Below are 16,960 nucleotides of genomic sequence, written 5' to 3'. Positions count from 1 at the left end.
TATGTAAGAGTTGTACAGGATATGTACGAGGGAAGTGTGACTGTGGTGAGGTCTGCGGTAGGAGTGACGGATGGAAGTGAGATTACATCAGGGATCAGCTCTGAGCCTTTTCTTATTTGCAGTGGTGATGGACAGGTTGACAGACGAGAGTAGACAGGAGTCCCTGTGGACTATGATGTTTGCTGATGACATTGTGATCTGTAGCGATAGTGGGGAGCAGGTTGAAGAGACTCTGGAGAGGTGGAGATATGCTCTAGAGAGGAGAGGAATGAAGGTCAGTAGGAACAAGACAGAATACATGTGTGTAAATGAGAGGGAGGTCAGTGGAGTGGTGAGAATGCAGGGAGGAGAGCTGGCGGATGGATGAGTTTAAATACTTGGGATCAACAGTACAGAGGAATGGGGATTGTGGAAGAGAGGTGAAAAAGAGTGCAGGGTGCAATGGGTGGAGAAAAGTGCCAGGAGTAATTTGTGGCAGACGGGTAACAGCAAGAGTGAAAGGAAAGGTCTACAGGACGGTAGTGAGACCAGCTATGTTATATGGGTTGGAGACGGTGGCACTGACCAGAAAGCAGGAGACAGAGCTGGAGGTGACAGAGTTAAAGATGCTAAGATATGCATTGGGTGTGACGAGGATGGATAGGATTAGAAATGAGTACATTAGAGGATCTGCTCAGGTTGGACGGTTGGGAGACAAAGTCAGAGAGGCGAGATTGCTTTGGTTTGGTTTGCAGAGGAGAGATGATACGTATATTGAGAGAAGGATGTTAAGGATAGAGCTGCCAGGAAAAGAGGAAAAGGGGAAGGCCTAAGCAAAGGTTTATGGATGTGGTGAGAGAGGACATGCAGGTGATGGGTATAACAGAACAAGATGCAGAGGACAGAAAGATATGAAAAGGATGATCTGCTGTGGTAAACCCAATGGTATTTTCTAAAACTATATATTTTAATTCATAGGTTGTCACAACCTGTTTCAACAACACTGGATTCAAGGCAGGAATATCTACCCTTGATAGTATACCAGTTCATTGCAGGGTTATCATGCAGGACCAGTTCAAAAGTGCCAGTAAACCTGTAACACATATATTTAGGAAGAGTGGGACAAAGAAAGTATCTACATGGACTCCACACCGACATAACTAGGCTGGGATTTGACCCCAGTTTGTATGGCTCTGTGAAGAATTAACACTAATCACTATGCCACCATGCAGCCTTCAATCAAAAAGCCTTTGACAAAGTTTACTGAATATAATTTTTCTTATGTCTTATTTATTAGCTTTTATACAATGTGACTGAACAAATGTTCTTCTATTTATAATAACTGTCTTTTTATCTTTTTGTACCAACAGCTACAATGACAAAGAATAAAAAGAATGTGAGCAGTTTACTGACAGCAGAAAAAGCTTTATAATAAGGTATTTAAGTTTGGTATAATTATTTCGGAGGGAATTGACAATCTAATGGCAGTTCTAATGGTTTGAGAAGATCTGAAACGATTAAAATAATGTGATTTGTTCCAGAAATATAATTTCTGTTTTCTGAGAAGAATTATTATTATTTTAAATGTGATATTTGCTAAGAATTACACTAAGAAAGAAATATTATTATATAATAAGAAAGAAATACAAAGAATGCTAAGAATACATCCATCTATCCATTATCCAATCCGCTATATATTAACTACAGGGTCACGGGGGTCTGCTGGAGCCAATCCCAGCCAACACAGGGCACAAGGCAGGAAACAAACCCTGGGCAGGGCGCCAACCCACTGCAGGGCACACACACACACACACACACACACACGCACACACACCAAACACACATTAGAGACAATTTAGGATCTCAATGCAGCTAACCTGCATGTCTTTGGACTGTGGGAGGAAACTGGAGTACCCGGAGGAAACCCACACAGATGCGGAGAGAACATGCAAACTGCACGCGGGGAGGACCCGGGAAGCGAACCTGGGTCTCCTAACTGCGAGGCAGCAGCACCACCATGCCGCCCACTAAGAATACAATTACATAATTTCAGAAGTGTAACACAGTGCAGAGTGCTACTGCCTTAGATCCAGCCTCCTGGGTTTTTCCCATTTCTACGTGGCTTGTTCTTCGGGTACTCCAGCTTTGTTCCCATAACCACAAAGACTGGCTGTGTGCATGTGTGCGTGTGTGCGTGTGTGCGTGTGTGTGTGTGTGTGCGTGTGTGTGTGTGAGTGTGTGAGTGAGCCATATCCTCTTATGCAGGGCAGTTTATGCTTTGTGCCCTGAACTATTGCAATGGTCCTTTCTAACCATGAAACCCCAAATTGGATTAAGTAGTTTATGAAGAATGTCATGTTATGGTATCCTTTTGGAAGCCTAACAGCCGTATATAGTCATTGCAATAGCAGATATTTTTTGAAATTCAAGAGAATCAATTAAAATGAAGAAATATAGTACATTAAAACATTGTGCTAAATCAAAGAACATTGATTTTTCTTTATATGTGTTTATTTTTCTTTAATTTGGTTGTGGTTTTCATTTTTTCCAAAATATTTTGGCTACTGGAAAGTTTCTGGAATTAAGTATGAACATAAACAAAGATCCCACAGTCTGTGTCTTCTCTTTAAAAGTTTTAGTGAAATTCAATATAAAGTTTTACAAAAAGGAAAATAAAAGTTGATAATACACAGATAAAACTAAAATTACTTCCTGCTAATGATGTTTCTGTTTAAGGTTGAAATCTTAGTTACATTTCTTTAAGTTTCTATATGTTTATGGTTACGAGTATGATCATGTTTACATTTTTGGTCAGAAAAATATGTGTGAGTATACATTTCCTTTATTAAACTCTTTCTAGTCAATCTACCTCTAATGTTTCATCAAAAATACTGCAGAATATTAGAAAAGTTCCATTAAAATATTATGTTATAGGAGATAAAGCAGAATCTTCCATTATCTAGGTAGCTAAAACTTTCCATTACATTACATTCAATTATAATTAAGTGAATAGTGTGAATTTAATATTAACATTAAACTACTAGGATTGAATGTTACTCCAGATATTAGAGTGCAATATTGCAAACTCAAGAACAGCACTGGCATCGTAAGATCGGCTTGTGCTGCTTTTGAAGCGAATAAATGGTACAGGCACATACTGGCATATGTTGCAATAAAAAGTTGCATGAGGGGAAATCTTTTTTTGACTAAAAAGATTGAACATTTCTAAATGGCAAGGCAATACAAAGCAGATGAAAGTGCCAAAATAATTTGAAGGAGTTATTTTTTATGTACATTTTTGCTGGCCAAATACATTTAAACAAAAACAAGTTATTTTCAGTAAATGTAAAGATTTAATATTGCTTTACTTATAAATAAAATACAACATTATTATTATTATTATTACCTTTTTTGTAATCATGGCAATAAAAGGAAAAAAAAGTTAGTTATCAGGAGGCATGGTGACACACTCATCTTGCACCTCTAGTAGACTGGATTTGAATTCTGGCCTGGTCACTGAGTTTTCACTGTTTTTTTTTTCTCTCCGAGTGCTCAATTTTTTCTTTGTCATATACCAAAGACCTGCATATTAGAGTTATTGGCAAATTTAAAATGGCTTTTGGTGAGTATATGTGAATGCACAATGCTGTGTACTGGCGTTCAGTTTACTTTTGGTTCATTTTTGATGGATGGGCTAATTGATGGCAAAAGCCGCTCTCTCTGTGCTCATGGTTTATTCCCCTTTGAATTAGCTGATACGAAAGCATTTCAAACTTGTGCTTTGACTAAGTGTAGCATATGATAGCTTCAGGAATACAAAGATTTGAGCTACAATTTCCACATTTTTTGCCGCCTTAAATCTGAAACAGAAACAACTAGAAACTATTTTTTTACATTGTTCACTGGAATGTTGTTATACCAGATTCAATATGTTTAACATACTGCACATTATACCTGTGTAGAAAACTGCTAAAAGCCAACTTGGAGAAAAACAGATATTATTGAAAAAAGTATAATCTTTAAAATTACTAACAGTTTGACGTTATAGGGAACATGCAAGCTAGAACATAATATTTCAAAACATAAAAAAATGAGTATATGTTTAAAGACAAAAATGCTTACTTTGATGTGGCCTAACATGATACGATGAAACATAAAGCACCGTGAGTGTCCACAGATTGCAGGATTGTTTTGAAGTGCAATGTACATTCTTCCTGTTGTAGATGCCACATGGGCTGGACAGGCATCCCGGCCAGAAGAGGGGATGGTTCCTTTACCTGGACTGGAGGTGGGGGTGATGGGGGGGTGCCTAACAGGCAGATGGGCATCCCAGCCAGGGAGGAAAGACATGGAAGAAAGGGAGCGACGGTCAGCCCACTAAAAAGAGAAGATATAGCTCTGGGCTTTTTACTCCCCCAGCATGCCAGATGGCAGCAGCCATCAGATACCGATGCCCAGTGGAAAGCCAGTCTGGATATGGTGGGAGATGTAGTCCGGCAGAGCAGCCCTGCTGGGGTCACTGGGTGCTGCAAGAGGGCACTGTAGGAAGACAAGCTCCCTGCTTCTGTATGACCCAGAAGTACTTCCAACGGACAGTGGCCCTGGCACCAGAGGTACTCCCAGGTCAATAATAAAAGGGACCATCCTCCATCGGCCAGGAGAGTCAGAGCTGGGAGGAAGGAAGGCAACACTCGACTGGAGGAGGGCAGTGCGGTGGTTAGAGAAATTGAATTGTGGAGAGAGAAACCTGGGTTTTTTGAGCTTTTTGTTACTCATTTGAGGAGTTTGGTTAATAAACCAACCTTTATTTGAACCCGGGACTGTGCTTGTGTGTTCGTGTCAGGGTTTAGGCTCGCCGAAGTCCCGGTTTCCATCACACTGTATACAACTATACTTTTTATTTAAATTGAAGCAGTTTTGTTTAAAGTAAATTAAGCTATAATTAATGACAACACACAGAGGAGATACATTTTGAAAACAAAATACTTACACTGATTAACATAGACACTATGTATAGGGGCATGGGGCAGATTCCCCCAATCCTAAAGTTGGAGTGATAATGCTCCCCTAAAAGTTGTGATGGTAAAAATTAATTGTAAAGTCTACAACAGTGACATCTGAGTCCATATGTTGCTACAAACTATGACATCTACATTCACACTACAGGTATAAGTGACTCAATACTGGTTTCTATCTCATATTCTGTTTTTTTACTTTAATGCTCAAAATAATTTTGCAGAAAATTCCAATTCAATAGAACTGCCCACCAATATGTAGCTTTTATTGACAAAATTAATAAAATATTTATTCATTAGACAGATGTGATCCAATAGACAACCATGAATACCAGTTACATGCATGCTGCAAATTATTTGCAGTGCAGGACGTTGTGCTGACTCGCAGCTAATTATGACAAGTTTGTAGAGATGCTTGGAGTGGAATCATCACTGCTGGACCTGCATGTAGATATGTGGACAAGAAAGCAGCTCTACTCAACAAGACTGTCTCAGAAAAATACCTTTCAGAAAACATGTAGCATTTGAGCTGTATAGGCAGATTTTCTCTCAATTTTGCTTTTCACATTTCTTTAAAAACGCCAAATATTTGTCACATGAGTGAAAAACAAACTATGATTAAGCACTATTAATAATCTTTTCAATTGGCACCTGTCTATTTAACCAAGCAGCCTAACCAACAGATGACAGTGATGGTGACAATAAAATAATAATCTTACCCAGCAGCTCCATAAACATCTCTGAAATGAAATGACTAGCCTAATATAATCACAAAATTCAATAACTTGAAACTATAATGACTATCTTGAAACATTTACCCATAAACCCAGTTTACTCTAACCTAGTCTACATATACAGTATGCAAAGAATGCAATGTCACTGTCCAATCAGTGCACAGCATCAGAGTTTTTTCCGGTAAGAGACCAATTATGCAGAACTTTTTTAATCGTATCATAGTGAATGTGAAGTATGCAATCAGTCAGGTCTCCTGCAGTGGTAAACAATGGAAGAGGATATTTGTGAAGTTTCAAAGCAAGTTTCTAAAGTTCAAGTCTTGTTGCCATGTTGATTGTTTAATTTTGTTTTGCTGAGCTTGTGTCTGCCATGCTATGCCAGTTTAAGGACTGTTATTATTGTTGGATTATTACTTATTATGAGGTCCATAATCTTTTATCCCCAATGTCTTTAACAAGTTGGTGCCCATGCTGGTTAGTACACATGCTGAAAAATGTGGACTACAACAGAAAATTAAGTGTAGCATATATATATATATGTATACATATCAAGTAACACAGCTCTACTGGAATTCACTAAATAAACACAAATACATGACAACATGTTTGTCAAAAGAAGTTAGTATATAGTTCATGAAAAAGTTCCTCCTACTGTGTAAAAGCATTAATCCTTTATTTTATGGGCTGAAAATTCCTGTACCATTTTGCAGGAAATTGAGAAAGTGTGCAATACACAGTTCCATGATCTAACTACAGCATTTTTCTTTCATCCTAGATACAAACTTTCTTCTTACTATAGTCTAGGATATTCCACATGTCTATATCTTGGTTTAAATCTGTCTTAACTTTTAATAGAAGATGTTTATAGCAAGTGATCATTTTAGTGTAGTTTATTTACTATGTGATTAAAATGTTTTAGTCTTTTTAGCAAATCTTAGTAATTCTAAGGAATGTCAACAACTTAAAGTTCTTGTAATAATCTATACTCAGTTTTCATGATTAGATCCAAACAGGAGGGAATGCCAGAAGTGAAAGCAAAACAGTTCTGGTCCCATACAGATGAAAGAGCCATAGAACACAGTAAGAAGTGGGGGAATCCTTTCAGGATTACCTAAAAGGGTGACAAGCAAAGTTTTTTATACCACAGAGGTAAAGGAAAATGTGGAAAACAAAATGCAACATGGACAATTACCCTTGCAATACATACTGAAGGTAAAGAAGGTTGAAATTTCTTAGCATCTGTCTGAAATAATACACACACTCTGGGTGTCTGGCATATAGCAACCAATAATGTTTGCTTAAATCCTGTGATAAATTCTTCAACATGTTTTCACACTCAATAATTACATTTCAATTACCCAGCAGTGTGGCTCTTTTTTGCTGCAATTCTGTCTTAAAGTTATTAATATGATGAAGTGGGCTTAGGAGTTACCACTAGGCATATGTAGTGTACCCTTTTTTTAATACTGTTTCTACTGGACGACTAAATGTTGCAAGAACTTTAAAGTGCATAAATATCCAGATTCTTTTATTACACAACATTTCTCTGTTATATTTTATTTTTGTTAAAATTAATGTGAATAGTGTTAATAATCTATAATACTATAATAAAACAGGGTTGTGTGTCCAGTCCCGCAGAGCAATCTGATTGGTCAGTTTGGTTTATGTGACACGATAATAGAGGAAGTGCAAGTATGAGATGTACATGGAGTAGGAGTAAAGGTATAGCCTGAGAGGACAAAGGTAAAGAGTGTAAAACCGGACAGGATTCAAGAAAGGTGTATCGAAAATAATGACAGAGTCTAAGAAGGAGAACGGTAAAGTGCACGTGAGAGGGAGCACCAGTGAAAAGAGGTTTAGACACATACAAATACAGAGGAAAGGTAGTGAAAGTACATGTAGCGCAAGATTTCTATTACCTGTCTTTGACAGGTACAGTAACTAGAATTGATATAAAACAGTACGTTTTGACTTGTGCACATAAGGTATTCTTTCTACCAGCATTACTGTTCCAGTAAACCCTGCACATCATTTAAATAAATGTGTAGTGACATTTGCCTGTCTTCTACCTTCCTTACCTTAACATGCAAGTATTCATCTAGAAGAATATTCCCCGGCTTCAGGTCAAGGTGCAACAAAGGTGGTGTCATGCAATGCAGGAAGTTCATTCCCATGGTTACTTCATGGATGATTTGAAACTTTTTGGACCATGTGAGCTTCTGACTACAGAGCACGTTGTCTAATGAGCCATTTATCATGTATTCCATCACCAGGGCAGGTGGATCTCTGCAGATTCCATAAATGGGTAGAATAAATCGAAACTCTATCTTCCCCATTTTGGCTGCTTCTTCCATCAGATTTCTGTTACAAAATAAGAGTTGTCAGTATTACTATAATTCTTAAATCTTGCTATTGCATGTTATACTTTGACATTGTAAGACCAATAAACTTACAGGAATGATTTCTTATTAGGTGCACCACTGCATCCATTTTATAATATTAATATAACATTAACATAAGAGATTTTAGGTATCATGTTGCTGAAATGTTTAATGTTGTCTTAAAGTGCTATAAGTTTACTTTTAGGATTGTCATACCCTCAGGATGGTGTATACATGTTTAATACAGGCAATCTCAATTTTGCTTTCAAAGTTTCTACATTGAGGTTTCAGTCTAACATGAGAATGTATTATTTTTAGTACTGAAATGTGCAAAAATATTCATATTTAGGACTTGCATATTACAAACAACAATGTATACTGCAGTAAGCATTTTTAACACTGGCATAAGTGCATACATGTTTTAAGCGGCACTAAATTTATTTTACATATTGTACATATTTGTAAATGGTATCAAAAGAAAAGAGCACAATGAAATTGTCAACAGATGCCTAAAAATTTGGAATGGTATCTAGCCACTGTTGCTACTAGGTGTATCTTTCATTCCACACCTGAATGAAAATTATATCTCCTGCCTCATTCAAAGGTGCATGAACCTGTATGACAAGGAGACGTCATACTAAATTCCTAAGAGCTTCTTCCCTATTGACCCTAATGTCGAGATCTGTTCTCATGAAATTATCGTCTCTTTCTGTTTATGAAAGATCAAATATGAAGCAAGGACAGTATTGTGAGAGGAATGACTTCTCCCCAAAGTGGACCTTAGAATTTCAGAAACTGGTGACACAAATGGATTGAATGTGTAATGGACAGCCAGGGATCTTACCCAGTCAGGATGTCCTTTTGAGGAGAAGACCGAGGGAGTGGACATATCACCAACAGTACCTCACCTGGGACATGAGAGGGCAGCCCCCCTAGTTTGCATCAGGGCCATGGAACTGGAGCTTAGAAGTTCAACCCTGCGGGGGCCCGTGGCCACCTCCAGGGGGTGCCTGGACAGCTCTGGAGCCTTGGCATGCAGCACTTCTGCCACACCTGGAAATGCTGCTGGAGCACTTCCGGGTGCAGTATAAAGGAGGCTGACTCACTCCACTCAAGGAGCCAGAGTCGGGTGGAAGAGGACAGAGCTTGCGAGTGAAGAGTGGAAGTGGCAGAAGAAAAGAGACAGGAGAGAAAAAGAGAAGGTACTGAGAGCATTATTGGTGGTAATTTGTGCACTGTATTGTGTCTGTAAGAAGAAGAGTAAAATAAAACTTGTTTGTTTTGGGACATTTGGCGTCTGTGTCTGTCTGTGTCCGGGTTCAAGTTAACTAATAATTGAATAAGGATTTTTTTTTTATTTTATTGATTTTATTAAAATCACACAGCATTCCATAAAATAAATCAATTTTTACAAACATAAACTCGAAAACAAATCATCCCCAACCCCTGAAAAAGAGAGCAGGGTAAAACTTAAAGCTAGTAAAAATAAGTAACGTTGCAATCAGCCACCTACTTAAGGAGCCGCCGCCCTGCAATCAAGGCTGGAGTCGGGTGAGGAGGAGGAGGACAAGGTCGAGGCAGAGGAGGCGAGGAGAGGCCCGAGTGTTTGTGTAAAGAGGACTGTGTTTATTGACTTTGGGGAACTGGGGGTTTGGTGGCGGTGCACTTGACATTTGTGACTTTGTGTAAATAAACGTGTGGTGATGGAGCAAATTGTGTCCGCCTGTGTGTGTCCGGGCCACTATATTTCACAGTGGCGTAGTCGGCAGGATGCTCCACCTGGGTCGAGGTGGGGACCTGTATCCCAAAATATTTCTGTAAAAGGCCCGGCGCAACAGGAGAGCCCACCCGCATGCCACAGGGGCGGCGTGCACCCAACCCCGCAGCAACGAAGTGCTGTATGGACCATTGTGGGTCCATTGAAGGACTTTGTAATTAAGGGGCGGCTCACCGACGCGGAGCCCAGAAAGGGGGCTGCCGAGAAGGTGAGGCTGGGGCTGTGGAAGCCGCAGCAGCAGCGATGCTGCCCGCAGAGACGCTCTCCAGTGACAGAGGAGAGCATGAAGGCCGACCAAAAGTCCCTCCACAATACAGGCACGGGATTGGACAGTGTGTCATGTTCTCTCACCAGCGGTTGGTCAAAGGCGAGAGCAGGGAATGTCCGTCCCGTGCACCCAGGAAACCAGAGTGGGCCGCAGGGAAAGGCCCATAGAGAGCAGTTGGTCGGTGGAACCACTCACAAGGTAAGCCCACCGGCGGCTGCTTCTCTCCTTGGCGGCTGTGTTACAGGAGCTGCGAGAAGAACTGCGCCTTGTGCTGTTGCCGCCGGCCGAGTGATGTGCCCCCCGGGCGGAGACGCTGGACTCGGGAGGGATGGCAGTGGCGTTGGGTCGAGAGCCGCAGGCAAGAAAGGATCGGCGCACTGCAGGAGCTCCTGGACGGAGAGGTACAGTGGGGAAGGTAGGTGAGACCGACCCCGTGAAGCTCCGGATGCCAGCGGGGCCAGGTCTGCCCTCTTACAATGAGCAGATCCAAGCCGCTGCGGCGTCCCAAAGTAAGCGGAGAAAGCGGCTTGGGGAAGCCAGTTCCTCCGACATGGGAGGACGTGTCGCTGGGTGCGCACGTCCCGCGAAGGGCCATCCTCTGCGGAGGCAGAGGAGAACCCCGCAGCGTGGGAGGTGGACACAACGCCTGAGCCCACTATTGGTTCCGTGGCAGGGACTACGGACTTACCGTATGGGGAAGCCAAACATGGGAGCATCTGAGGGTCGATCGGAGCGGAGAACGTTGGCCCAGCTGAGAGGACAAGTCGAGGGGCTGCGTCAGGGCAACATCCTCGCCCCTTGTTTTTCTGTTTTATTTACAGGCTTGGCCCCTACGCTGCACTGTGTCAGCTTGGCGCCGAGGCGTCTTCGTCCACACGGAATGGTCCCAGCTAGCGGGGGAGTACTGTCGCAGGTGGCTAGGTGTGGTTGGCAATCAGCCACCTACTTAAGGAGCCACCGCCCTGCAATCAAGGCTGGAGTCGGGTGAGGAGGAGGAGGACAAGGTCGAGGCAGAGGAGGCGAGGAGAGGCCCGAGTGTTTGTGTAAAGAGGACTGTGTTTATTGACTTTGGGGAACTGGGGGTTTGGTGGAGGTGCACTTGACATTTGTGACTTTGTGTAAATAAACGTGTGGTGATGGAGCAAATTGTGTCTGCCTGTGTGTGTCCGGGCCGCTATATTTCACAGTAAGTAGATGAATTAATAAGTGAATAATGATAAATGGAGAAAAAAATGGAAAAAAGGGAGAGAATCTGCTTCCTCAGTGCTTTAAAAGCTTATTCTAAAATGTTATTGATTAGATCCTACCAGGTTTTGAAAAGGTTCTGCACAGATCCTCTAAGTGAGAATTAAAATTTTTCCAGTTTCAAATAGTATATAACACCAGTTACCCACTGACTTAGGCTGTCTGATAGGCATTTAAAGATTTTGGTCCAGAATGATGTTAATTTGGTGTAGGTCCAGAACATGTGACCCAGTGAGGCTTGAACTTGATTGCAACGTTTGCAGATTGGATCTTACCCTAGAAACATTTTGGACAATATTAAGTGAGACAGATGTGCTCGATATATAATTTTTTGTTGAATAATTGTATGCTTTGTGCATATGGAGCTCGAGTGGATTCTCTGCATTGCTACTCTTCACTCTTTTTCTGAAATATTAAGTGAGAGATCCCTTTCCCACTGTCCTCTTTGATCTTTGAAAGGGAGGAACTGTAAAATGGTTTTATATATTACAGAAATGCTGTCTGAATCCTCATGACTGATAAATATTTTTTCTGACATAGAGGTAGGTGGGAGGTGAGGAAAATTTGGCAGGTTCTGTTTAACAAAGTTTCTGATTTGAAGGTAGTAAAATAAATGTCTTGCCGGAAAGTTAAATTTTGACTGTAATTGTTCATAGGATGCAAAGACGTTGCCTATGTACAGATCTCTAAGTGATTTAATCCCAAATATTTTCCAGACATTAAAAACTGCCTACGTTTGAGAAGGTGGAAAAAGGTGGTTATTGTGCAGAGGTGCCACAGATAAAAGCTTCTTTATCTTAAAATGCATTCTACATTGGTTCCATATTCTGAGTGAGTGAAGCACAATTGGGATGTTAGTATACTGGCGATAACTTAGATTTATAGGGTGTATGTTCATCTATTTGTGTCTATGTCCAGGTTTTTATGGCTTTTATATTTGCTGCCCAGTAATAAAATTGAAAGTTAGGTAGAGCCATGCCACCTTCTGCCTTAGGTCTTTGTAGCGTCACTCTTTGGATATGTGGATATTTTACGTTCCAAATAAATGAGTTTATGGTTGCATCTAATTGCTTAAAAATTATTCATTGATGTATATTGGAATGTTTTGAAATAAAAAGAGAAGCTTAGGAAGGATATTCATCTTAACAACGTTAATTCTTACAGCTAAAGTGAGATGAAGGGTTGACCATCTACGCAAGTCTTGCTTAATTTGTTCCATACAGACAGCGACATTTTGTTGATAGAGAGCTTTATGTCTATTTGTAATATCTAGGTAAATAAGCAATTTTGTAAAGGAGTAAACAAATAGCCTATGACTGTGTCATTTTTTTTTTTTGTTTGTTTGACTAAGCAAACCAAGATAGTTCATTCACTAATTACTTTATTATTTGTTTCTTGAATTCATTTAAAAATAAATATGCTTTATTGGCTCCAGCAGACCCCCGTGACCCTGTAGTTAGGATATAGCGGGTTGGATAATGAATGAATAGATAAATATGCTTTTTAGTTTTCGTTTGTACATTGTAGATGTATTGTGGGTGTTTGTGGAATTTTTTAATTTTATTAATTTACAGAGTTTTTTACAGTTTTCAGACTTAACTCAATGCCATGTCATCTTTTTCAAACCACTTAACACATGTACCATGTCAGTCGAATATGTGAGCTAAACTGTGCATACTTTTGCAGTGCTTTGATGCAATACGCATTCAATCACCACTTCTTCCAAAATTCATGAATATCTCCCTCAGTCAATGTTCAACCCCAGCAAAGTTCTTTGCACCCACTGTACAGTGTAAGTGCCACACAGGATGGACAGACATCCTGACCAGGGGCCTCATGTATAAACGGTGCGTATGCACAAAAATGTTGCGTAAGCCCGTTTCCACGCTCACATCGCGATGTATGAAACCTAAACTTGGTGTAAATCCATACACCTTTTCACGTCAGCTAAATGCTTGGTGTATACAAGTTCTACGCAGTTTTGCAAACTGCCGGCACCCAGCGTCAAAGCAGTACTTTTGTTCAGGTGTGATTTCCCTTTCTTTTTTAGATCCACATCCCTGACGCTGCTTTATCAAATACACTGAAATTAACCGCATATTGTTCATTAGTTTATGGCATCTGATTGTAATTAACCTGTAACAATGTAATGGTTCATGGAATGGCCAAACTACTCTAAATTTTAAAATATCTTGATTTTTTTGTGCATACGCACATTTCCGCTTTTGTCCATAAGCCATGTTTTAGTGTGTATTCTGCGGACGTCGTTATGCATGAGGCCCCAGGAGTGGTGAAGGTTGCTTACCCAGACGGGAGGACCCAGGTGGTAAGTGGTTTCATGAGTTGTGTTCTCACTTGCTGTACTGGACATGAATAAATGTATACATGATATTACCTACTGTAAGAGGTGCCTTAATTTTTTGTTTTACTTTGCAATGCAACAATAAAATGCAAAAATAGACGATGTGGAACAACAAAATATAGGTATTTTGTAATGCTTCAATTTATGATTTTTAGTTGATTGTGCAATGAGTGACACAGTATCTAATAGGAGGGAGCATATGCTGCAGTTATGGCACCATGAATCACTTTTAGGTGAAGTATGAAGTGTTTTGTTGGTGATGGCACATTTTGCACCAAGGAATAACTGATGTGCTCAAGGTGCATTTTGTAAAGCATACGGTGTGAAGATTACCATTTGGGCAGTGGAATGGTTGGTATCCAGTTGTTATGAGATCTTTTAAAATCCACTCCCAGACTCTAAGCATCTACAGTAAAGCCTTTTATCTAAAGACCTCAGAGATCATACACCACCACAACAAAGAGCAAACCAAAAGAAATGTGTGAGGTTTAAATAAGATGGGTTCAGACAAGATCCTCTCTAATGATATTCTAATCATTTGCACCTCATCAGGTCTACCCGATTCTAATTTTAGGTAGTGATAAATGTAAGGATGTACTTACTTTTTCAACAATTTACATTTATGTTTATTTAAATCATTCAACTGACTACAAAATGTAATAGTGGCATGATGTTTGCTAAATCAATACCACCTTTATCTAAACATACTATTTAAATAAAGATCAAATCTTGATATGTTCACATATGTATATATGACATTTTATGGGGTTCACATGCTTTTTTACGTGACTGTAAAAAAATAAAGAAGGATATATTTATTGTTGACTTTAAAGATGTGGAGAATCTCATTTCTGAAGGACCAGGTGGAAGGGAAGCTAGAGCCTGTCCCAGCAAGCACCGGGCACAAGGCAGGCACAAAACTTTGACAGGGTGCCAGTCTGTTGCAAGGTGAACACATGCATACACAAACACACACAGACAGAGCTTATCTTATAGATTAAACAACAGAATTATATTGTAAGTTGCAGCATTTTGTTCTCTGAGGTTAGGCTAGATGCTAGTCTCATTCAAAGGAACGTGAAAATGTTCATTAATAAATCTAACAGCTTATTCACAATTATTAAACATTATGTGAAAATACTGTAAATAAGTGCAACAACAGTAAAACATACTGTACATACATCATATGCAACATTATGTTCTCTTCATGAAAGCATCTAAACTATTTTCTAAAAAAAGTGTACAAGAAAAATAATCTCACCTTTCTGCATTCCATTTTTTTTAAGAAAAGGAAGGCCCTGTAGCCTGAAGGAATGAAAGAAGGTGAGTAAGCTGAATCTTACCTAAAGAGTTCTGTGTCACAGGGCACAGCTGAACAGCTTTTCACTGCAAATGTCTCTCTCCATAACTTATGCTTCACCTTATAGATCTGGCCAAATCCACCAGCTGCAATTTTCACCCAGTTGGGCTCAAAGTCGTCTTTTTTGAAACAACTGAGATTTCTCAGCTGCTCGCCTTCAGGTAAAGCCATGAACCCTGATTTATGTTTTTGCACCTGTATTGTTGCACATGCCCTTAGCAACTCAGCAGGGTTTGCTTCCTTGTACCGTACTAGAAAGGGGGAAGGCAGTGCTGAAAACTAGGAGGAGACTGCTGAAATTTGATCTATTTGGGTTTTACCTGAAGCATTATACTTCTACTTAGCATAGCCATCATACAATTAAGCAATTTTAGTACTTTGTTTATTATTTCCAAAAAAAGATAGAAATAATTCTAGGATTTCATTGTGTTTAAAGAGTTTACTTCATTGTATACAGCTTACATTTCAAGTCTGGATATTTCCATATGCTTCACTCTAAATATATAGAAAGTTTTATTGATTTACTTTGTAACTATTTCTGTATTGTTTATCTAAGTTCTATATATAAATGCTCTGACACAAGTCCAAATAAAAAATATGACATTGCTTCATGTATGAGTATACAAAAAATTGTTATTTCTAAAAACAATACTTGTATAGCTCCCTTACACAAGTCTTTACAGCACTTTCAATGGTTCCTTTCTTTATTTAGAAGGAAACAATGGAAAGATGATACATTTAAACATATCAGAAATATACTAGCTAATCCCACAGCACAGACGTCTCACTTTGTCTTGAAAAATGATGTGTTATATCTTATATATTATATATAAGTCTCATTGCACCAGGGTGAGTGGTAGCAATTGATATTTGTACCTCATCTGTACCATCATGAGATTTGTGGTTTCATTTATGCCCATTTGCTATGAGGCTTCCTTGGCAGGTATAAAACCTTAGAATGGATTAAATCAAGAATGTAATGGCCAGGAATTGATGAGTAAGTCAATTGCTACTGTGCATCTTGCCTAGAATCCTAGTTGCAAAAAAATACTCTTTAAATGTAGGTACCATTGATACCATTCCCAATGTTGGAAATTCAATATGAGTGGATAAGAGTGATTACAGTTAGTCCACTAGAGCTGTCTACTGTATATTGTGGCAGATGGTTGGGACACCTCCACGCTGGGAGCACCGGGGGAGCAAGTGTGGCCAGAGCATTACCTCCCCCAGAATGTTAGATGGCATCTCGCCTGGATTGCATCAGTGCCTCGGACTCCCACAGGGCTTCACGGGAGTTGGAGTTTGGTACAGCCCTGTTGGAATCCATGGGTGCCACCAGGGGGTGCTACAAATACTGCTGAGCCATAGAGAGCAGCTCTTCCGTCACACCCGGAAGTGCTGCCAGAAACACATCATCAAACACCTGGAGCAATTCTGGGTGACCTATATAAGGGGCCGGCAGACACTACTCCGAGAGCCAGAGTTGGGAGGAGGAGGACGAAGCTTGCTGAGGAGGAGTGGAGAAGAAGGAAGGACTGAGAAATAAAGAAAGAAAAGAGAGTGAGAGACAAAGAAGAAAAAGAGTAAAAAAAGTGTGTGTTTGGGCTGTTGGGAGCACTGTAAATGAAAACCATGTGTGCTTTGACACTGGTGTCATTAGCGTCTGTCTGTTATATACTTAGCTGTCCCCCGTGGCTTCGCCCAAGTAGTAGAGAAACAGGCCAAACTTTAAAAATCAATAAATAAACAGGTATAGCTTGGCAAGCTATACTCCAAAACATGGCAAGAGGTAGAGCGACTCAAACTGAGGCTGACACATGAGTGAGGAGGGCCCCGCCC

General features: G+C 40.0%; 1 protein-coding gene across 1 annotated transcript in view; it reads right to left on the bottom strand.

Moving 5' to 3' along the window:
• ankk1 (ankyrin repeat and kinase domain containing 1) overlaps window positions 1-15,347 on the bottom strand; it is a 65,648-nt gene extending 50,301 nt beyond the window's left edge. Inside the window, exons 1-2 of the mRNA XM_039764001.1 lie at window positions 15,105-15,347; window positions 7,807-8,089 (exon numbers count right to left, since the gene is read on the bottom strand). Coding sequence (XP_039619935.1) covers window positions 7,807-8,089; window positions 15,105-15,292 — 471 coding nt within the window. The 5' untranslated portion in view covers window positions 15,293-15,347. The remainder of the gene's footprint in view (window positions 1-7,806; window positions 8,090-15,104) is intronic.
• Window positions 15,348-16,960: the final 1,613 nt, after the last annotated feature.

The sequence above is a fragment of the Polypterus senegalus genome, chromosome 9, assembly GCF_016835505.1.
Source record: "Polypterus senegalus isolate Bchr_013 chromosome 9, ASM1683550v1, whole genome shotgun sequence".
Classification (NCBI taxonomy): domain Eukaryota; kingdom Metazoa; phylum Chordata; class Cladistia; order Polypteriformes; family Polypteridae; genus Polypterus; species Polypterus senegalus.
This window is presented reverse-complemented; position numbering and strand designations above follow the sequence as displayed.